Source organism: Cygnus olor, chromosome 5, assembly GCF_009769625.2.
Source record: "Cygnus olor isolate bCygOlo1 chromosome 5, bCygOlo1.pri.v2, whole genome shotgun sequence".
NCBI classification, from domain to species: Eukaryota; Metazoa; Chordata; class Aves; order Anseriformes; family Anatidae; genus Cygnus; species Cygnus olor.
Genome location: NC_049173.1, coordinates 55,990,744 through 56,014,982, shown reverse-complemented (window position 1 = coordinate 56,014,982; position 24,239 = coordinate 55,990,744). Strand labels below are relative to the sequence as shown.

Here is a 24,239-nt window from a genome sequence, read left to right as displayed (position 1 = left end):
TATTGTACTTAATTAATCCAAGTCTAATCCAGTTAATCCAGTTATGCATATAGTTTTTTCTCTTTCACCAGAAAGGTAGCTGACTTCAATGGTACATTAGAGCTGGAAATTCGGTGCTGTCCCTAGCTCTGCCAGTAGCCTACTGGCCAGGTGTGTCCTGGTTCTTTCAGTTTGCTGTACTTGGATTTTCCTACCTGTAAGAGAGTATAATGCCTTCGTTTCTCTGTGAAGACCTCTTTGAGATCACTCAGGGAGCATTTAAACAATCAGGAGCTTTGTTACCCTCTTCACAAACCAAAATATTAGTTTGGTCGTAGAGTGTCCACACCTTTCTCCTTTGCTGGCTGCTCCTTTCCCACGATGCTGGGCCCAGACGAGTGAGTTGGCCACAGAAGTGAGACAGCATGATGAAATGCTGGACCAACACCTCTGCTGGACCGTCAGCCCGGCATACTCTGAGCCACGTCTCCATAGGGTGTGCCAAGCGGTGGCCAGTTCACATACTGGCACGACCTGCATAATGGGAAAGATCCCCAAGGAACAGTGATTTGTGCTTCTGTTAGTGTTTTCTATCGGGATAATCATGATGCAACTTGAACGAGATAAATGATAATAGGAAAAATTAAATGGCCCAGGCTCCAGTCCGTTAAGTTGCCACACTTTAACCTACAAAGTTGCCTCAGTGTAAATTCCAACTTGACAGAGGGCAAAGAAAAGGTAAAGGAATAAATATTAAATCTCTCCCTACTTTGAACGGGGAGTTCCGACTTAAAATTAAAATAGCTCTTGCTTCTAGTCTTTCTCCTTGTCAACATCACAGTCTGCCAGCTGCCAGATTTAAAACCCCCACAAGGCTACATTAGTTCCCAGCACAGAGACATGGGCTGGCGTCACTCCTTATATAAGATCACAATTAACTGAGTTTTTTCTTGAGTTAGTTCCAGTGATTAAATTAGTTACATCGACAGTGCCTGCTGTACACTCTAACCGGCTCCACTCACGTGTCTCTATTAGTTACCAGCATATATTTCTTTTCTCAAACTTGAATTGCATTTTACTTAGAGAAAAAGATATTACTATTAATCTACTAATAGTTACCTTCTCCTCCTGCTCACGTGGCTTTTCGTGTAACTTTTGAAAGCTGCCAAGTATGACACTGGACTGGCAGGGGTCATGGCACGATGGGAAGTTTTTGAGCATCAAGTTACATATGGTATGTGCTTTAAGGAGAAAAAGGGACTTAAGTGTGTTTGATGTTTTCTGCTGATCATTTATTGACCATCCTCGGGTTCACGCTTCTCTGGATGGAAAAGCTTTTATTGAATATCAATATAAAATATTGCAAAAATGTATGCAAAAGCACATTACAAAATACTTTTTAAGTTGCAAATAATTTAGGACTTCAAATATTTGAAAGATGAACGTTTAAAATAGCTTTAGAGCTCTTCCTGAAATTCTCCACCTGCACATTGTGTGTGCAGAGTAAGTGCAATATTTATCACGTGCTCCTTGAAGAATGGTATCGTGCATGTACACAAAGATAGATAAATGGACATTTCAGAAGCAGCTATAACTATAGTGTGTCCTAGATGTCAGTGCTTAGTTAAGATATTCTTTTAAGAATGTAAGCATTTTGTATATATTTACTCAGTATCAACTAACTTGAACAGGAAAAAGTGAAGCTGACTTCTATCATGAAAGGTTTTATCAGACCTCTCATCCTATGAGACTGGGGTGTGAGCCCTTAGGCAGGATGTAGGTGCCACTAAAAATTCCACGGTAGCCCATGTTGTCTGTCGCCATCCTGAAAGGCACTCAGCCTCACCAAAGCAGTGCTCAGCTCTCTTCTTCTCTTAGCAAAGGAGCTGAGGGTGTTCTGGTAGGCCAGGTGAAACTTGGGCTGCGCTGCAGGTGTGCTGCATCAGAGGCTGACACAATAGAAATGTTTCTTACTGATCTCATAGCATATCCTGTTTCCCAGTCTTTTTAGCTACTGCCAGCAGTTTCCACATGTTCTTTGTACAATTGCTGATGCTGCTGGGACTACAGAGTGTATCCATTCCTTGGCTGTCCATGTAGAGAAATGAGTTGGCTGATTATTACTGTTAGCAGGCAGTATTTGTTCCTGAATAGCAAGCTTTACAACAAAAATGGGAGGATTTGGTAACGGTGCATGCTTTGGGTAAATGTGAGGATAATTTACCTACAAAAGAAAAAAAAAATGATCGAAGGGTTTTCCTCTGCATGTAATTAACACACTGCCCAATTAAAATACAGAATATTCATAAAGTTTTCTAGATTCCTCAGTGCTGTTTTGGATCTATTATGTGTATAATGGCTATGTAATCTATATTTTTACATATGTTCTGTTTTAAAGATCACGCATTCAAAACTAACAAGATGATGTAAATGCAGCAGCATAGCTACATGGCAAGGCTCTGAAGGATAAGTTTTGGAGATACATGTCTCGGGCTAACAGCCCTCTACCTCTCCCCATCTCATCTGCATGCTGCCCCCTGTTCTGCCTCCACTGGGGCGAGGTTCATATTCCACACCACAGAGCAGCTGTCAGAAAGGTCCCATTATCATCATTTTACTCTTAAAAAGGCCACTTGCCATGAAACACACCAAGTAGTTTGGAATTCTCACGTGGAGAGAGTGATGAGTAACAGACACATGGATTTAAGGCACATTCCTTTGTGAGGAATCGTTTGCTCTCCCTCGCTGCTCCAGTGACTAACCCCTTCCCGTCCACCTGCCGAATTTGTCAGCAGAGCATATGACCGGGGAGGGGGAGGATGCCACATATGCGCATTTATTTTTGGTGATGCATAGCAAAAATCAGGTTGCCATGGATTTGCTTGATCCTTTATGCCAGAGTTCTGACAGTAGCTTTTTGAAACAGAGAAAAGGCAAAAAGGTTTGGTTTAATAAGCTTTTTTGGATATAGGGAAAAGTGTGCTGCTGAGAGAATGCAAGTAAAATTCAAGACATTTGCCATATCTGGTGTTAAACTGTGTAAAAATTTTAGTTGAAGCATTATTTCTCTTCACAACTATCAGTCTATCTGAAAGTGTTGCTGAAAGGAATTCAGTTGTCACGTCAAACTCCTGTCTGTATTGTATATGATGCTGGATCTAATTGACTCAAAGAGGGAGTGGCCCAGCAGTGCCCAGGGATCAGAGCTGAATGGTACAAGACCCAGATCCCTATCTCAGCTCTAGGACTTGCTAAAGTAGGAGTAGCTAGAAATACAAAACAATGCTTAGAGTTTGACCTCTGACACATCAAATTGCCAGCTCTTTTGTGCTATGTTATGTAATATAATAGCCACACTGCTTTTTTATCTACTCAAAACGTGTAGCTAATGGCAGGTTTTTCTCTTTCAAAATAGCAGTTTAGAAAAACAGATAATAATAACTAAAACACGGTGAGACAATTGAAAAATACCAGATACGGATAGATGACATAATTCCCGCCGCCAGCATTTCATTCTTTATGTAAAAAAAAAAGGACAACATCCTCAAAATGTATATTTTACCACTAGATTGGCAGCTTTGAGATAGACAAATGTTTTCATATTGCCAGTTACTGTTTATTTTATATTCAGTATTTTGCTCAGTATTTGGATGCCAAAATATTCTTTGTCAGCTGTACAGTATGTACAATTTCTCCCCTTTGCTGAGAACCATTCATAATTCATTGCCTGGATTTGACTAACTATATTTCTCATGAATTTACAAATAAGTGAAATTTCTTATACTCTAGTGGCTCCTTGTGGAGTTGCCTTTTTTAGACTGAATGCCTGCACATGTTTCACTGGTTGCTGAATGTTTTTTTTTCTACATATGGTTTTTGCAAATCTGCATACAGTTTTTGATTCTCAAGTAAATAGCTATGAAAAATAACCCAGATATCTGAAGACAGGATTCCTTTGTAGTGGAGTTCAGAATTTTGTTATATTCATTTTCAATTTCGAACTGATTTGTTTCTTGGAATTTTGCCTGACTTTTTTCAGTGTGTGTTAACTCATACAAAAATGCACATACTGAATTCCTCCAAAATTTAAATGGCAGATGGATGGGACACATCCTTATCCTTCTCAAACTGGCCTGAGTCATCTGAAGACAGGAGAGCTCTGCTACCAAAATTGAATGACTGTCTCTTTGCAAGCATATCACTTTGTTACTATACATAGCCAATCCACTTCTGTCCATTTCTGCAATACACGTGAAAAAAAATAAATAAATAAGAAGAAGTTTCACACAGCAAGAAGCAAACCTTCCAGAAACTGGTAATTACTTAGAAAATTAAAGTAAAAGCACTGCTTTCAGCTCTAGAGTGGCATTTACGGTTATCATGTTTGTCCACTGAAATTTAGCAAAAGATGCACCACCTCATTGCACTCAAGTGCACAAATGTTTATCAGCTTGCACTGAGACGGACTCATCCAGCTCCAGCCAGTGGAGAAGTCCCCATGAAAAAGGTTCTTTGGGTGATGCAGTCTGTTATGGCTGCCCTTACAGCCGCGTGAAAGGTTTGAATATGGATAGATGAGATCTTTGCTATGCAAATGAAACTGCCTTTGCTCCCATCCCACTAAGCTGTCTTAAATACATAGATGCAGCCGATATCTGGGTAGTAAACTGTGAATCCCAGAAATACTACTGAAGGAGTGAGCTATTTTCTGTGGTGACCATGAAAATACCACTAATTTAAGGGAGAACTAAGAAAAAAGAAGCAGAGACAACAGCAATATGTCATGGATTTAAATTACTTGTCTATTTGAATTTTCTGACTCCAGCATTTTGGTTACTTTCCTTCTTTACCCTGTGACTGGTGAAGAGGCTTGTACAATAGCCACTCATGCCAAGTTTCTCTTCAGTATTACAAGGGGTATTCAGGATCAGTAACTAGTGCCTATTTTAGAACCAGAAGGTCTGTCTCTTCTCTTCTTTGCTTTCTCACCAAGATTGATTCATCCCGGGCATGAGAGAGCTGGTTTGGCAAAGAATATTGGGAAGCAAGGCAGAATGGGAGTTGGAGCCAGGAGAGATCTGGAGGCCGGGCTGGGGAAGGACAGCAGATGAGGAGGACAAACCTGGGGGCTGGAGAGGGGACAAGAAATCGAGATTATAGAAAGGGGCTGGGAACTGCAGTTTGCAGATTTGGACCAATGGAGAATGAGGCAAGGAACAGAGGCAGGGGATTGCACATAATAACCATCATCTCGTATGATCAGCTAACTCATTGCACAGAAAACAGTTTCCATAGATGAAGAAAAGCAACTTGCTTAAGTTGAAAAATGCGTGGTGACTGAGTCAGAGGACTGAGAGCAAAAGTGGATGATGTTTTATTCAAGACTGCTGAATGCCATCCCAATAAACTGATTTCTTTTTTTTTTATTATCATTCCAAAAGTCCTAGATTGTTACTAAACCAGTTATTAAACAAAACAAACAAAACTTCTCCTAGATATTCAATAATTGTATTTCTTATTTTGGGGGGGAGAGTGCATGATGATGCAGTCTGATCTGCTGACATTAGAGCACTTTAAGTGCAGCTGATATAGGAGACTATGTTATAAACCTAGATAGTTTTATTTATTGCCAATTGTTCTGCAAAATCGAAATGAAAATGTCTCAAATCAGTACCCTAAAATAGTTATTTTCATTTTTTGACGGTTCTTTACCTAAGTATGCAGTCGATGCCCTCTTATTACATGGGTGCTGAAGAAATGTAATTCAACGTCTGAAGCACTAGGACATTGTAGTGATGAGTATTATTGGAGAGTAAATAAGGAAATTAATCATTCTGTCTTCACATCAGGATTTAAATGGAGCGATAGCATTGAACAAGGAAGATAAAACAATGCACCCGATAGCTACTCATTAGTGTGCTATTCGTTTGTGTGCTGAGTGACACAGGGGTCTTGTAGAAAAATGCATTAGTTATCATGCATTGCTTCAGAATAGATGTGGAAAAGGAGATGATTTGGGTTGTACATGCAAATTTAATTCTAATGCCTCCTAACAGTGAACACTTGTCTTTGCAATCTTAAATCTTTATACACACACATAGATAAATATAGGCACATATACATGCAGTGTAGCAACCAGAATTTGTAGTGAGTGTCTGTTGCCCATGCTGGGGGTGATGTCTGAGTATCATTCAGAAGGGACAGAAGATGGGAGGAAATGCAAGGACTGTATCTTCTTCTGTCTGTGGCCTTAAACCTGCTATTAAGCCTCAAGAGAAAACAGAGAGATGATTTTCTGATTTTCTGTTCTTTAAATTATAATAAATCTAATAATACTTATTAGTGAGGCAATTGTAAACTGCTAATGCAAAAGTCATAACATGAATTTAATTAACATTAATAGAGTTTTAAAAGTAACGAAGATGAATGAATTAGAATTGTTATTTCATGCAGACTTCTTCATTTCTCCCAATCAACACATAAATTACATCACTTTTTTGTGCCATGTCAGAGTGTAGGATCAGCTAAAAACATTGACTTGAAAGGCAATACAGAAATCAGCGTGCTTTTGCTAACCTGGCGGTGTGGCACCACTATGGGCTACTCAAAACCTGAGATCAAATCCTAATGATCAAGCGTGATGTGAAATTTGTGCTGGCAGCAGGGGCGAACAGGCCCCTTACTTGAAGGTGTATCGTCCCCAAGTTGTTGTTTGAAGCTGCTGCCTCCGAAGCCGGAGAAGGGAGCCCCACGGCAGCAGTGCCCCGAGCCCAGCCCCGGCGCAGGGGCAGCTTCCCATGGAGTTTCACGTTTGTCTGAGCTCAGAGAAGGGAGGGAGAAGAAAGGAAAAGGAGACAGGCATTGTCAGTATGTAACCCCGTAATAAATGACCACTTTATAAAGTGTTATAAAGTGTTATAAAGTGTTTAATTTTTGCTCTATTTTCTTTGGGAAGAATTTTATCTGCTGCAAATCGTGTATTAGCATGTAGCAAAACTTACCACAAGTCCTGCTTTCTGTCGGAGTTAGTACAGACAATCTCTGTTGTTTCTACATGTAGATGTGGAGAACAGTATCCACAAACTGAATGTGCATTTGCAAATGGCTTGTTAGGCATATAACGTTGATTTGTTTTCATACATTCAATTAATCACAAGAACAACAGAGGACAAATTAAATTTGTTTTTATTTTTATTGCATACAAGATAGAGTGCTGCAGAGATGAACTGTAAACTTGTTCTAATTAGTGCCCCAGAGCAGATCAATAATTAATCTATGTATATCTTCCTGTACTTTGCTAGTAATCACAAATTAAATTAATGGCCACACACAACAAATGAAAAGACTGACTCCAGCATTTTTCCCTGGGAGATCAACACCATTTTGCTACAGATGACAGAGTCTCAGTGGGTGCTACACTGTTTATTCAGGCAACAGAAACAAAATCACGCTTAATGTGATGTCAGGTTTCAAGCAAATCCATAAACACTTTTTGTCCATATAAGCTCTGACATTTGCACATCAAAAAAGTTTTTAAAAGAAACTTTAACTCCTAATAAAAATTACCTAGACTTTTTTATTTTGGAAGTGATTGAGATTTCCCAGCAGTGTTTGAATACATAACATTTCTATACCCAGTTGTTAAGAGACAATTTTGCAAATTGATTTTATTGATGTTTGGTTTGCATGTTTTGATGGTAACCTTTACATCCCCATCATTCAGTTGGAGGATCCTTTTCTGTCTCATTGTTTCTCACACTTTCATTTTCCTTTTTTTCTTTGCCTTTTTGATTATTTTTATGGGATTCTTCCAGGAGGAATCTCATGAATTTGTGATTTCATTGCAGAAAGAGAAAGCCAATATTACTTGAATCGAAAGACACAAGAAAAGAGATAGTAATCCCACAGATAATGATTAAGTCGTACTACCAAGATGTTGGCATTAATCAACTTACATATGATTCATTACTTCATTTTTATAACACAATTGAAAGTGATAGATTGATGAGATTAAAGGAATCAATAACAAAACAAAACAAAACAAAAATAAGCATTTCCAAGCGGTGCCTCCAGGTTCACCTATTAATCAGATGTTTTTTCTGATGAGTTAATGTCTTTAGGTCATGTTTCATTTATTATTTTATGGGATTGTCTTTCATGTGTGACACCGTTATCACTGGCGACAGAAATTGAGGTGTGTTTTGAGATGTATTGCCTACCTGATACTAGAAGCAGAATGTCAGGAACATCCATTGTACAGACGCACTGCCTTGCAGCTACAGGTACACTGCGATTGGGGCCCTTCCCTTTCCAAGTTCTGCTCTGTGTCATAAAGATGTCATTTCTCTGTGCTTCAGATACTCTACCCAACTCACGCTAAGCAAACAGCAGAGATCAGGAGACTGCATAAGATCAATTCAGTGAGTGAAGGATTTGAACATTTGCCTAGGATACAAGAGGCTTACATTTGACACTGGTTCAACAGCAGCCATTGCCAAGAACTGCTCTAGAGCTGCTCTGCTTTTCTTGTGAAGTCCTGTGAAGATAAAGCTTTCATTCTGACAGAGAACTAAGAGATGCCAGAAACTTGGATTCTGAGGGAAATACACATAGAGTTTTCTCTGTGTTTCAGTTCTTCCACTCTGTTAAACGGGGATATACGCTGAAATCTAGTGCAAGCAAGCACTGGAGATAACCTCCTGCCTGGAGATGGCGCTTCCAGAACAGAACGTCAGTGCTCAGTGGGTAGCAGAGTGGACATCTTAGGAAACCTGGTTTCTCTTCCTTGTGCCAAAGTCAGTGTCTTCAAATCCCATTGCCTCTGTAGGGAGCCCAACTGGCTGTTTTGACAGACAGTAGATCCAAGTTCCCTGAAGTTTCACATTCTGTGCATCAAGGCGTCAGTTAGGGAATAGATCTTAAATAAGTGCTGATTGTTAAATGTTAATGGGATTTGGTGAATATCACTGGTATTCCAACTTCACAGCAATTATTTTAGATTGTATGTTTTCTGCTAAGCACTTTTTGTGTCCTCTCACATCAAATGAATTCACAAGAACAAATAAACCACTCATGGCCCAGAGGATTTTATTCTAAATAAAACATGGAGTAATTACATTTAGCAATGTAAACAGCTAATGACGGTTGCAATAAAGCTATCATTATATGAATAAGTTTCTAGACTAATAAAGATATTCTAAGACATTAAAATACATGAATTAGAAAATGGTGTGTTTTTTTTTTTTCCAAGACATTCCCTTTGTTTTTGTGCTTTATTGATCCTATGGTCAGATATAACTGTATGGGAAAACACAGCAGAGGAAGAAGTTGAGGTTTGTTTGACCTTGTCAGTATTTGATACAATTTTAATTCCACAAAACATCTACAAAAAAGAAAATAGCATTGTCACTTTCCAGGTGAAAACTGAAAGCCGTTCTGTTGTTTGTTCCGATGCTTACCTTGAAGAAAATTGTCATGCCCTCCTCATATATTTATTTAGTTCATGGCCATCTACAGCAATTGTACAGCGTTGACACATTAAATTGGTTATACAAGACAAACTGTAATTAAATGGCAGCCTTCCGGTTTTAACAATGCTATCCTTTATTGTTGGAATGTTTTCTTATGTGGTTCATCTCCTCCTTGCAAACATCATTTTTGCTTTTATTTCCATCTGTTTTTGGCACTATAGTGACCTTTCTCTTTAATTTGCTGGCCACCCCAGATGCTACAGAAGGGTGGAGAGAAATAAATAAGTAGGGCCATCGTGCATGTATCTGGATTCTTCTAGATGTGCCTTCTTGTATCACAAAGAAGTAGTTTTCAAGATATGAGGACTTTTTGTGTTCCTCTTGATCCTTGGATATCCAACCACCCACTTGGATTTTCTGAACATCAATTTAAACCAGACACAGTTTGTGTGGACCTTACCACACTTTTACAGTGCATATGCTATTTATCCTCATATCATGGAAATGCTGAGTCAAACACTGGAACAGGCTTCCTAGAGAGGTAGCTGATGCCCGAGTCCTGTCAGGGTTCAGGAGGCATTTGGATAACGCCCTCAGTAATATGCTTGAACTTCTGTTTAGCCCTGAAGTGCTCAGGCAGTTGGAATGGTGATCTTTGTAGGGCCCTTCCAGCTGAACTCTATTCTGTTCTGTTCTGTTCTGTTCTGTTCTATTCTATTCTATTCTATTCTATTCTAATGTTCAGGAAGCTTGAAAACCCTGGCAGGAAGGTTGCAACCATTTGGATAAGTAAAAGAAATTCCATTTTTCAGGGAAAGCTCTTCTTAACATTTCTGTTTCAACAAAGAACAATTATATAACCTCTGAAAAAGTATGTTAGTTCAAGGACATCCCTGAAATTAGGGAATAGTTTTAGGCTATTCATACCTCTATAAATGTTATGAGCCTTAATTATATCAACTTAAGAAAATACCAAGGACCATGTTCCTGTTATGGCGTAAATAAATAACTTTTTCTTCTGCATTTGTGACCTGGAAAATGTAGCAGTGGAGGGTTCAAGGTTCAAGGAGGTTCAAGATAAGAAATACAACACAAACTGGTTCCTGCTAATGCCCCCATCCAGTTATACAGACCCTCAACAGTTAGATTGTTGTTCTGAATTTCCCACAAGCTAACAGACTTGAAAGTCTTCTCAGAGAGAACAAATACAACTAAGCTTCTCATGTATGACTCAATTTCTTGCCACTTGTTGCCGATGTCCTCATTCATGGCAAATTATAGGGGGGCTGAGTGGAGCCTTACTCAGTGCTGTTTGAATTTGCTGACAATATATTAGGATTTTGATCAAGTCAAAAGAGAACTAAAATCTTTGTGTGTACTTATATATATATATATACATATGTACACATATGTACATGCATGTGTATATAAACCTAGAAGAATATTCTAAGGTGGTTCACATTACATTTTAATTGAAGTTTTACAATCACAATTTATTTTATTTTATTGATTGTTGCTATCTTTCTCTTATAAAATATTTACTGTTTGAAGTAAATTTATTTCTGTTGCTGATTAGGATTGTAAACGAGATAGGTAATCTGTATGTTCTGAAAGAAAAGTGGTATAGGAAATAAATTTGCATGTATATGAATTATATATTGAGAGTTCACAGTGTCAGAGTCAGAGCAGATGTGAGTGAATTCATACCGCTTACTATGAAGTGGGATCTTGCTAAGCCAAATATATCTGTACTGCTTGCCCATGTCAGATACTCATCTCATTCGCTATTCCTTGTGCACAGAACCTGCCATTTGATCTTCAAGGTACAAACAACACCTCGTCATCAACTCCTTGTCAGTAGTACAAGGTAGCAGTTACTCTTTGTAATGCCTCAATTGCCAGTTTTGCAAATCACCAGTTTTAGCTGCTGACCCTGGTAGTGCAAAGATCAAGAGCATTATTTGCTTCCATAGATTTGTGAACAGACCCTATGCCCTTGTGCAATGATGCCCAGACAGAAGTAGTGTAAAGGCATACCAGTTTTGAAAAGCTAGTTTGGTACAAGTAAATGCTGATCCTCTCTAGCAGAAGGATTGAGGATAGTAATAGCAGCTTCCTGTACACAGCTAAGGAAGCCTGCAGTGGGTTCGAGGATGATAACTTGATTCAGTCCCCTAAAGACTCACTGCCAAATGAAACACAGCTCCTCCTGGAAAAGGAATCTAATACCATGAGTATATCCATGATGGGAAAGTACATCTGTGAGAGAGATTTTAAGTAGGAATGCCAAACCCTCTACTTCTGAGGCAGTATGCTGTGGTATCTAAAAAGTTACATCTCCTGCCTGACACATCAGTACATTTGGTGTATTTTAGGAAAATAATGGGATCGTTATCCACAATTCTACCTCTTCAGGGACTGGCAAAGGTGCTTAATTAGTGAACTGACCACACGCACTCTCCTAAGGTGAGGCTTAGCAGGTCTCCTCGGCTTAGGGCTGGCACGGCGTGGAAGGAGTCCAACAGGGAGCCCAGGGAGCAGGAAGGGAGCTCGGCAGGGCAGTGAACCAGGTGCTGGCTGTGCCCTCACTGACTAGGGTGCAGTCCCACGGGACCTGAGCAGGGTGGCAGTAACAAGCTCCACTGACAGTCCCAGAGGCAGCAAGGAATGAATGAGTCAGGCCCAGGGTCCCTCTACAGGGCCCTCTCAACAGCAGCAGGAGGGGGGACCAGAGGCAGGACTGGAGACAGAAGCACAGCAGAGATCCAGCTCCTATTGAGGAGACAGACTAGTGACAGGGAAGTCCAGGCCTGAGCTCCTGGGTGCAGGTGGGGGTCCCAGAGGTGTTCGCTGAAGGCAATAAAGGCCTGTAAGTGCCCTCAAGGTCCTGCCATGTGTTAGAAACAATATTAGGACAAAATAAGGTGCAGCCAGGACATGGTAATCAGCTTCTGAGCCAAATTTTGATCATATTTGTGATGAAGGTTAGTGTGGACTTACCTAGATATTTAGGACTTCAGGTTTTTCTTCTTATTATTGTCATAAGCAAAAGCTAGGAATTCTGGAAGCTCTTCTATAAGCCTTCCTTTAAGTTCCTAGAACACTTTATTTCCTTTAATTTTTAACTTATATTTAAATTTCATGTCTGATATCACATTTGCCTTTCTTAATGTTTCTCTCATTGAAAAATAGAGACATGGTGTCTCTTTCGTACTTGCCTTCTACTTACTTATAGACAAAAGCCTGCCAGAGGTTGGACTGTTGCTTGAAATCTTGTTTTTTGTTGTTCTCTAATGTCTCACTCACAGCAATTGAGAGAATGCAGCTTCATCTAAAGCAAAAATTGTGGGAATTATGTGTTTCTAATGTTAAAAGCCTTACCAAAGATGCATTTCTCAACAACCATTTTGTAACATCAGTTCTCAAACACGGAAGATCCTGTCAAAGGGCTAGACCTCAATACAACTGATTGCATAGGCTTCAGTAGTTGTACATATGCACCCATATAACACATTTCATTCTTTGTCATGCTTTGGGTTACAGCGTGAAAAAGTGTTAAGCAAAGCTAGAATAGCAAAATCAGACACTTTAATGAGAACAGTGGAGATATCCATAGATATCCAACTAAAATTAAAATGTCTCATTTTAGTTCTAGGTCCTTTGATTATCTACTCTTAAATATCCCAGTGCAATGAAAATTATTCAATCAAAAAATGTAGACAAAATCAAAATAAGAACAAAAGCATCTGCTGTTAAGTAGTTAAGACTTAGACTAGCCTTCAAACTCTTTCACAGCTTATCCTAAAAGGAACAAAACATTTTATCTTTCAGAGACAGCAACTAAGACTGTGATGTTATCTTTCGAACAGTACAGCTTTGAACTGTGACATTTATTCTGACTTCCACATTCATTCCTATTCCTAGCTTCATGCTGAAAGAGGACTTCATTCAAATTTGCAGATATTCTTTTGTCGCTGTTATTCAGCCTTTACCTTGAGGCTTTCTTTTTCCCCATAGAAAAGTGTTTTTATGAAATTGGGTCCATTGAATTTCATGATCATTTCTGAAAGCAAAGAGCACTTTATGATAGCTTTATCTCTGCGAGAGAGAGTATATGTTAACAGAAGGCATCTGACCAATGTGGATTCAGATATTTAAAATATTGTCACTAGTTAAGTGATAATATCTACTTGAAATGTTTTGAGGACATAAAGGTGAACATTTGAGGTGATATTCTAACCCATCTAAACTCAGATTTTTGAATGATTTTAATGGAGCCAGGATTCCGCCCTTCCTTTAAGTTACGGTTCTTCACTTAGAGAAGATAACTGACTGATAAATAAAAACGTGAGTAAAGATTACTTTGCTTTTTTTTTTTTTTTTCAACATAATGAGTACAGGGTACCAGAGAGCAGAACAGAACAGAAACAGATGACAGGAAGAGACAAAAAAGTCATTGTGAACCCTGATCCTACACCCTGATTGATAAACATGGGTGATTTGACCTAGAAAGAGTTCCAAAAGAGGAACACTGCCTCATACAAGTGCAGTGCATCTGTAGAGCTAGTCTTTGAACCTGAGTGCAGAAGAGAAGCATCTGGGGGCACAGGTCAGAAGAGGCTTAAGAGTTATTTTTTAGCAATGCTACTCTATAAATAGGAAGTAGTAAAGGAGACGCATAGGTGTATTTACTGAGAAGAAATACAGGAGTTAGATGAAGGATCATGTCTACTCAATTCTCCTTTTCCCTAACCCAGCTCCAACTGTTGGTCCTTGTCTTCATGTAATCATCCTTTGTGAGAAATAAAATAGTTTCTCCATTTCCCTCTTTCTTTCTCAGTTGTGTTCCTGATGATTGATTCCTGTATTTTTCTGTGAGTGGAAATCTGTGAAGTAAAAACCTTAAAATCTGGCATGCTCCTCATCCTTTCTTCCCTTTATAGAGGAAGTAAAGGAATCAGAGCAGAAGCAGAGAGCTAGAAAGAGAAAGTGGAGAATCTTAGAAGTGGTGTAGCATTTAAAATAAAGGGAAGAAGAAAACAAACCATGAGAGAGGATGCATTTTCAGAAGACAGAAGAGCCAAGTAGCTACACTTCAAGTAGCATCACAAATATTTTTCATGAAAACTCGCTAAAAAAAATTACAAAACACTTTCTGTCATTAATATAAAAAAATTCTGAGCATTTCAGTCAATATTTGTCCTCACCCTCTTGGTTCTATTGTAAATTGTTTGATTGTATTGTTCTTGGTAAAGCAGTTGTTGAGTTCCCACAGAAGTGTGCATGGCAGAATTGTGCAGGGTGTAGTGCCTGACTAAAGTCTTTCCTTGGCTTGAGGTAATTAAAAGGTTTCAAGCTAATAAGAAGAAAAATTGCCTGTCCTTAATGAAAAGAAACTGTTGAGACAGTTCCAAAAGATAGAGAACTTGTAACATTAGACCAAAAATTAAGACAAATTTATTTTAATTTTGTTAATTAATTTTCATTTTCTGAGCTGTCCGCTTGGTGCGATAAGCACAAGAGTACTTCTGCAGCCCCTATTTATCCTACTTTGGACTCTTTTGGGATGTTGCCACGACAACGTCACAGCAGTCCATCCAAACAATTAGCAGTAACGTTGGGATTACCTGGTCTGTGTCTCATGACAACTAGCCTACTGGTGCAGGGCACTGGGCCCACCTCTGCTCTAGCTGGTGTTTGCAGGCTTCTGTGCAGATTGATGCTTCTACATTCTTCTGCTGGGCGCGGGAGAATTACTGAACAGTGAAAATGTTGTTAGAAGAAGATTTATTTTTAATGTAGCATTTGTTGAATTTCACCGAGTTCTGTGAGGTGGACAGAAAGCAACGTTACGTTTCAGTTAAGGAGCCTTGTTGCAGGAGCAGGAGAGGAAGCAAACTCCAAATCAGCAGTCCGTGTTAGCCCCCCATTTGCTTCAGGGAGTGCTGATCCACGACAGCCCTCCAGCTAACATGGAGCTGTCTGTTTTTCCCAGTTGTGTGGCATTGGCTGGCTCCCTGATCCTCCTGCTCCTTTCTCCTTCACACCTGCTGCAGCCATCCTTAGGGGAGGAGGAACGGGAGCCAGCAGCAGGTGCCTCGCCCACCATGTATCTGTGCGCAGGTGGAGGAAAGAGCAGGCAGTGCAGGACGCTGGGTATCCAGCATCATGCCTAGCTGAGGTGTAAGGTAGTGTCTCCGTGTTGATAACAGAATTTGTTCTGTAGGGAGTATAGTTTTAGTCATTGGTGTTAGAGAACCTCTAAAAAAATCACAAGGAACTACAATGGTCCTTTTTATATAAAAGGATAAATAGAGCATTTTATTAACACTTTTTGCAGCAACAAAAGTGACACAGTCCACATCTTTTTCATTAAACACAGCAAAAGCTATGATCACATTTTACATCACTTTGAGGCACAAAGCAAAATATTTTTTTCTTAAGGTCAAGGTATGATTTGCATTAAAAAAAAAAAAAAAAAAGGAGAAGAAACAATCCTCAAGTTGTATATTGCGGTAGCAGGGTTTCCAATCACTAGCACGATACAATGAACAGACCAAGAATCCAGAATGGATTATTACATACAATAATAATCATTTGATTGAATTAAGAAATGGATCATCGTTGTCATTTTAGAGTATTAAGAAGTGGTCTGGTGTTGCTAACTTCAGTTTGGTTCGGTTTGGTTTAATCCCAACAACCCCAAATATATACAACAAGCTAAATGAAGGTTAATATATAGACTAGAAGATTATGCACTTCATAATGCATTGCACTTATTGCTTGGTACACTAATGTTGCAGTCACCGTTGAGTTATGCTAAAAAGACAAGCGTGATGCTTGTTGGCTTCTTTCAACCCAACACTAGTTATTTGCCACTTTGGTTTGTGAGTTTATATTCAGTGTCCATTATTATTAGGTTTAATTGAAAGACAAATACATTTTTTTATTTATTTCAGGGATTTCTAAAATAGCAACATTTTCTATAATTACAGTATCTTCAATAAACTTATATCTATGTATATAACTGTGGCACGATGTGTAAAAATATGAATGCTATTAAGGGAAGAATAAGGGTTAAATTATTCTCTGTTTCTTCTATTGGCTTCAAAATATTCTGCAAAACAAATACATCCTTTTTCATAGGGCTACTTGCTCATAGTACATTTCTCTTTGGAATTTTCTATAAGACTATATCTTTTTCTAGTTTATATTGTGTTATTTTTTCCCTCCCTAAAGACGCCAGTACAAAGTTGGAATATACTGCAAAGAAAAGAATAATAAAGCTTATTTTTGATAAAGGGATTTGACGGTCTGCATGAAAATTCAGACTTAACATTGTATTTTTTTTTATTAGTTGATAAATGCAGGGAAGAACATGACAAGGCCTATAATTTCATAAGAATCTGTGCAGAATAGAAATAAGAACTTGTGCCTGAACATTCAGTATAAAACTCCTAAATAATTCCATTATTCATCACAGAGTAGCCTGCAGCATGTAATCACAATAAACATACAATATGCCCTATTTGTTCTGTTAGGCTTGATACAATTACACTTAAAGGAACTGGATCAAGCCTCTGTAAACGCCTAGGACTCAGCCTTTCTCCTTTAAGAAAGCTCTTGTCTTAGACTAAACACACAATTCCTACATTGCACTTAGTAAACGTGTATTTAACACAATCTCTTTCAATACAGTGTAACAAATATATAAGTGCATTTTTAACGATCAAGTAATTTTGGCTTTCTAAAAAGAGCATTAGATGTGCCAACTTGGTTGCTTAGTTGTGCTTTAATCCTTAGTTATGAGTTTTAGCTCTTGTATACTGTAAGTATCTAATTGCCCGTATAGTTTTGACCAGTAAACCCTTAAAACTCTAATGTTTATCGAACAAATATAACCTAATGAAAGTGATGACATGTCACAACTCATACAGATTGCACTTTAATGGATTTTTTTTTTTACAGTAAGACCTTCCTGTTTGATATGTGTTTACATGTTTATACCACATTTTATTTCTGTGTGCAAACAATCACAATGAATTTAATCACAAACACTATAAAATATACCCAATATTTAGGGTTGTTATGAATAATCTCCTTCCTTGTAGTTGTATGAGTCTTGTACTTCCTGTTGTACAAATTCCTCTTTTTTCTCCCAACCATTAGGCCAGCCACCGTTGACCTGGGTTGTAGCACCATAGGACTTGGTGGTACCATAATTTACATAATTCTGAGTAATGTCCCCTGTCTCTTCAGCTAGTTCGTCTTCATGAATAAAGCCACATTTCTCTTCACTTGTCTGTTCGGGGTCTGCCCAGGGTTGTTTCTCTCCTGAAGCAAATATGCCATAGAATATAACACCTCCATAATGAACTAAAGCAGCAATGAGGAAGACATACTGCCACTCTTCACGTGTCTGTAAAGAAGAAAGTTGCTAAATCAGACCACTGCCTATGCTTACCCAACTCTTCTGAGCTGAGAGACTTAAATTAGGCATTGAGGTTGTGATTGTCAGCAAAACTAAAACATATAAGTGTCCAATTTCCAATTACTTACATCCGTCTCCCTCTGAAAATCACTATTCATCAGCCTACAAAAGCACTGACCTTGTGAGCATATAGTGAGTGCAGCATGTTTCAAATTTGCAAGTTCCAGGATGCTATCCCCTAGAGGTCCCAGACTGCAATTCAGATATTCTGGCAAGTTGTATTGTGGAAAGGTCTTTTTATTGAAGCTAACAGTATTGAACTGGAAGATTTGAAAACCGTATTGCCACTTACCTTGTTCTTTGTCATTGCTCCAACAATTATAGGGCATACCATTCCAGACAAGGTCCCGACTCCATTAGAAATCCCCATTAATATGCTGGCATACCTTGGGGCAATGTCTAAATGGTTGACATTGAATCCTGCAAAGCAAAAGTCAGCAAACATTCGTACCATAACCAGAGCTATACTTTGGTTCTGAAAAGTAATGCTCTCACATGAAAATTTTAATATGACATATTTGAGCTCTTTAATTGCATTTATTTTTTCTCTAAAAGCTTTACAATGCTTAAACATCTATTTTTTTTTCTTTGAAAATAACATATTACAGAAGGATACTAAATGTATTTTGTTCCCCAAACTGGAGTTTTTAAAAATATCCTAGTAGTGATTGTTTAGAGAACCCGGAATATATTTAGACAAGGGTAAGGTTCATATTGTCACAGTGTCATTCATGACCTTTTCATGGTGTAAATAACACGTTATTTCTTCTTCTAGCTTGTGCCACTTTCATTTCCTGTTGCCCAAATTTTTCTTTCACAGACTAGCAGAAGGGATTTAGTTCCCTTCTGTTCTTGAGTGGTAAGATGAGAGGAGAAAAAAAGGGCTTATCTATAAATGATTTATTAATTATTCTCATAATATTTTTTTCCTTGCATTTCCAACAGCTTAATCCCCTTCGGATTTATGCAGTAATGATTTAAATTATCTTAGGAAAAATATCTGGCTCTATATGAAGTGTCCGAACTGATTATCTCCCAAATAAGCACTTAAGTAAGCGAAAGCAAAAGCCAGATCTTTGGATATCAGAACATAATTAAAAGAGAAAAGGCAAGTGCTTAGACATGGATAGCTGTTAGAAAATACCACACTTGTAAAGTTCTATGAAAAAGTCTTGATACCTTGCAGATCTGGTATGTGGTATTAGGGACAGATTTGGAAGGAGAGTTTGGATGTTTGGCACAAAAGAAAAGAGAGTCTGCTTTAGACATAAGGAACCAGCATGGGAGAGGATACTAAGATCACAGCAGGAAAACACAGGAAGGCCAGCTCACTTGCATTTGGGAAAGGCAAAGGCAAAAGGGTGAGATAGCAGCAAGAAATGGGAGTAACTGATTTTAACATCAGAAAAAAAATTGTGAATAATTAGGCCCCAAAGCAGTAAAAAAAATACAGTACTAACAAAGCATTAAATAATACACAGTGAAAAAATGGTAAAGGTCTATATCTAAACAAAGACATATATTTAGGTATTGGCATACGATATCAATCCATTTGTGGTACACATTTAATTTTAAGAAAAACCTGTGGTGTACATTAGCACCTCACTGAAACGGAAGTTTAATTTGCTGCATTGAATATGAAAAAGATTGAGTATTTGAACAAAGATAACGAATCTAAAAGATGTGATATTGATCCTACTTTTCTTTGTAATGTTCATAAGTAACATCTGGAATTCTGAGGTTTGTTTTAAATTATTGTCAGTGAATAAAAAACAAATGAGGTGTTTTATATCTTAAAATAATCTAATTCATTAATAGCAGTAGTATCTTACCAGATATGGCAAATCCACTAAAGCCTACGGCAAGTACTAAGAATGAAATAGCCACTCCTTTACTGTGAGAATATCCCACCACAAGAAGAAGAGTTGCTTCCATGCCAAAACCTTGAGAAATTGTAAAGAAAAACAGGCATCAGTTTTAATTCCCCCTCAAATACTGCAGACTTTAGGATATCATAACATTTCAGAGGAAGACAGAGGCAAAAAGTTGCCCTAGAGTGCAATATAATCAGGTATTTCTTTCCTCCCTAAAAGACACGTGTTCTTGCTATGTCAGGTAATCCATATTTTATTATTTGTTTGCTTATCATTGCTTCCTGCCAGTTTTAAGCTCAAATCAAATACCATAATTGGGCTGGCACTAATGGGAGTATACACTCAACCTGCTTATGAACGTTTAAGTTCTCATCAGAGGCACAATTCATCTCCTGTAAGGTTAACCTCTGAGAAGTCAGATGGGTGATCCCAGCTCATTGTCAGAGGGTGTCCAGATGAGGAGTTAAGACACTGTAAGAAGCTGCTTGTAAGCAAATTACCCCAAAAGAGCTCATCTGCTCCTTTAAGAGTCGGAACGCTTTTTTAAGTATCAAACATCTCTTTTGAAATTAGACAGAGGAACAAATGTGTTTGTTTTTATTTAGTAACCCTGTCTATAACACACAAAAACTGTACAAAGGATTATGTCGTATGTACATAAAACCATGCAGTTTGTTTACTGTATACAGCATTCTGTATGGATATTACATCTGTACAATAAACTTTTCTAATAAAATAGGAAAGCTTACCTCCGCAGTTCATTATCTTTCTCACAGTAGTGGTTGAAAGAATCTGTTTGCTTCTTAAGAAGTCTGCAATTTGTCCCCCAATGGGAACAATAATTGTCATCACTAAATGCGGCACAGCAGATAAGATACCCACCTAAAATAATAATTGGAAATAGCAGAGTAAAAGCTGCAAGAAAATACCGATTTTTCATTTTCGGAAACACTCAGCAATTAGCTAATTGTTTCTCTTCAATTTCACACAATGTATTCAAACTAAGAATCTTGGCTTGGTTTATGAAGTGAATAAAACTGTTGATCTTACGTTGCCTCTGTATTTTCTGAAGGGCAGTCGGACTTTTTAAGAATCTCCGGTGCCATGACACTTCACATTTATAGATTGTTTTCATAGTTCAGATTTAAACTAATAGCTTTATTTATTTTTTCCCCTAACTTATAGCTCATCTGCCCTCCCTTTTCAGGAAATTTATGATCAAATGTGTCTCGCTGAATTGCTACATTTCAGTTGGTGATGGGTTTGGCACAGCAATTGCCCAGCAAATCTAAAACGTCCAGACATGTGAGGTCTGCAAAAGATTCCCTGTGGATCACCCTCACACATGCAGTGCCCATTTGCCTTTGATTTCTGAGCAGCCCACAAGCTGCGAATTCCACACAAGCACAGGACATGTCTGAGAAACTCTGTATATAGCAAACGATAATACACTAAATATCCATTGGCAATATACAAAATGCTATGCTTATTAGCAAATTAAGACACAGTAATTCTGCGATGACTGTCCCAAGCTGTAAGAATATATTTGAAGACCATTCCTTCCAAGTAGTGCCTAGCTCAAGCTGCCACCTGCTATCTCCTGCCAACAGAACTGCCTTGCAGATGGTTTGCTTCTGGAGGCATGACATTTTGTTCTACTGGTGAATTCTGATTACTGTCTATATCTGGAAATGTGCTTACACCCAGTGCTTTTGCGTATTTCCTTTCTGAACAGTGTGTCAGTCAGGCCCGATGGCTGACTTGAGTTACGTCAGTGTGCAGAGCAGACAGACTTCACAAGAACACGGAGAGTACAATTGGTCTTTGCTTTCCCACTGAAGTGGTGAAATAGCGTATTTTGGTGCAGTTTACATACGTGGCGACTGTGTGGTGGTAGCTAGCTTCATGTTAATAGGTGTTTCACCCAATAAGCCAAATAATAACTACAAGGCAACTATGGTATTGTAATTACTGCAGTGGGGTGTTCCTTAAATTATAATTGTTCATTTATCAGCATCCATGTCCACAGCAGATGGAAAGATGAAAATTGGCTTTCCTGCTGTTGTTTACAAAGCTCCACATTTCTTTGAATACACTCTAAGAAAAATCTTCTGGAACAAAATGACCAGATTAATTAAGCATGTGACCATTCTTACTGCATGCATAACAGATAAAGTTATGTTTATCATTCAACATAAGAACATAACAATTTTAGACTGAAAATCCAAATACTTTATTGCCCATCGTAATGGAATTATCATGAAGCATTTACACTCTCTTTTTGATGTTCAGGTGCCATGCTATATATAGAAAATGGTCTTAAAGCAGCACACCTGTTCAGTCCAGTTCTGGTTTTTGAAGATGGGGTATTACCAAATCTGAGCCTCATTTTAAAAGGTAGGGTTTTTTGTTTGATTTTTGTTTTTGTTTTTGTTTGTGTGTTTTAATATACTAGAATGGGCTCATACACTTAGCTCTGAGAGCTGGATTTCCAAAAATTAATTTTGTATCTGTAGCCCATCTTTAAATGCAGGATGGCATTACATAATTTTGACAATGCCCCGTATTACTGCAACATTTTGGTTGCTACTAGAATGCTCTAAATGCTCTAAAATCACTCATATCACAATTTAGAGTGGCTCAATACCTCCTAGAACAGTATGAAAAGAATATGGATGTCTCAAAAGCACAAGCTGCCATCACTTTCAGAAGAGGGAAATCAGCATTTGCAGAAAGCTTACTGGATCCTCTGAGGCTTGCTTGCATGTGTCCATATTCATGGTAAGGGGCTGATTGAAAATTCATATGAATTATGGGGAACGTTGCACCATATTTAGGTCTCATATTTGGCATCATCTATTTCTCTTCTTAATTAGAAAAAAAAACCCACAGGTGTGGCTCTCACCACATTAAAGGGGGGCATTGAACAGTGATAGAGTGCATTGTTCTTCCTAAAACTAAGTGGCCCTGCTTTGCAAAGTGCACTTGGAAAAATGTAAACACTTGGGCAGGTTTCTGTACAGCTTTCCTGCAAACCCTGGGGTGTCAGAGACAGAAGTGCACTGGGTCTTACTATACGTTCGAACACCTTGCATGATCTGGCTGCAAGAACCCAACTGAAGGGCTTATTACAAGGATAAGGACCCCAAGGAGGGGCTGTCACTAAATAACACCATCCTGCCTTCACCTGCTGCTATCCAGTCCTTTGCCATTGCTGTTACTTCACTCATAGGTGCTGGTAAGGGGAACAGTAACTTGGAGTGATCATTTTTGAGGCCTATAAACGTGTGGTAAAGATGTAGAACACTTATTTTTCCGTCTTCCAAAAAATAGCACAAATATTGCTCAGATACTTGCTTAGCTAAGATAAAACATTATTATTTTTTTACATTATTCTTACATACCTTGCTTATTTCAAATCCAAACACTTCCTCAAAGTAGGCAGGCTGACTAATAAGCAGCAAGTAAAAAGTCCAGCTCCTACAGAAGTTTGCAACAATTATTGCATAGACTGGCATAGATGTAAAAAATTTTCTCCAAGGCGTTTTGTATTTCTGAAACATAAAAAGGGGATCCAGTCAGCATTTGGATCATTACCAAATATCTATCTTCCCTTTTCCTCTTTGTTATTTTTCCCTATACTCCAACAAGTTAATATATGCATGACTTCATGTACTCATTGAATTCCAGTGACTTTGTCTTAAAGTACATGCATCCACATTATTAATATAAAAACATAAACAAGGAAAAATTACTATGAAATACACAAGTGGAGAAACTCAGTGATACTTAGCTCTATCATAAAATGAATGTACAAATGCTGTTAGATCAGTCATATAATATAAAGATATGAAGTCCAAAATTGTCTCTAACAGAGAATGTTGCTGAATATAAGTCAACAGTCAGTTTTACACTGTCGGTACACAATTTCATCCACATTTATTTTAAGCATGTATTTTAGCATCTAGATCTTAACCCCAAAATTCTGATTTTTTTGATTATGTTTTTTTTGGCAGGTCTCAGCTGAAGCTGTTTCGTCAATATATTTTTGCTATGTTTTATTATATGTTTAAATGAATTGGGTAATGAAAAAAGATGACAGATGGGCAGAACTACAATCCTGCTGAGTCCCAGCACTTCTCTGTGAGCCCGTGGTTCAGTCCATCTGTGTTGATACAAATGCAGAATCCAGACACTGATGAGTGTCTGAAAACTGCTTGAATACTGCTTTTTATTCAAAGAAGTCTGACCTGGTAGATAGATATGTCACACTTTGTATGCCTATCAAATTGCACTCAAGTGAAAGCTGGGGAAGAATTTCAGTTTATGTATTTTAGAAGCAACTATTGACACAAACTAATCACTTCCAGAAATATTTAATTAAAAGCAAGAATAAAAAATAAACAGAAATATCCAAGCCCTGCT

The 24,239-nt window shown here is 38.1% G+C and overlaps 1 protein-coding gene and 1 long non-coding RNA gene across 3 annotated transcripts in view; one reads left to right on the top strand and one right to left on the bottom strand.

Moving 5' to 3' along the window:
• LOC121071320 overlaps positions 1–24,239 on the top strand; it is a 375,849-nt gene that overhangs the window by 82,196 nt on the left and 269,414 nt on the right. The window lies entirely within an intron of this gene.
• SLC17A6 (solute carrier family 17 member 6) overlaps positions 15,739–24,239 on the bottom strand; it is a 33,500-nt gene continuing 24,999 nt past the window's right edge. The window contains exons 8-12 of the mRNA XM_040559555.1: positions 23,219–23,368; positions 20,564–20,696; positions 19,773–19,883; positions 18,233–18,360; positions 15,739–17,868 (exon numbers count right to left, since the gene is read on the bottom strand). Coding sequence (XP_040415489.1) covers positions 17,536–17,868; positions 18,233–18,360; positions 19,773–19,883; positions 20,564–20,696; positions 23,219–23,368 — 855 coding nt within the window. The 3' untranslated portion in view covers positions 15,739–17,535. The remainder of the gene's footprint in view (positions 17,869–18,232; positions 18,361–19,772; positions 19,884–20,563; positions 20,697–23,218; positions 23,369–24,239) is intronic.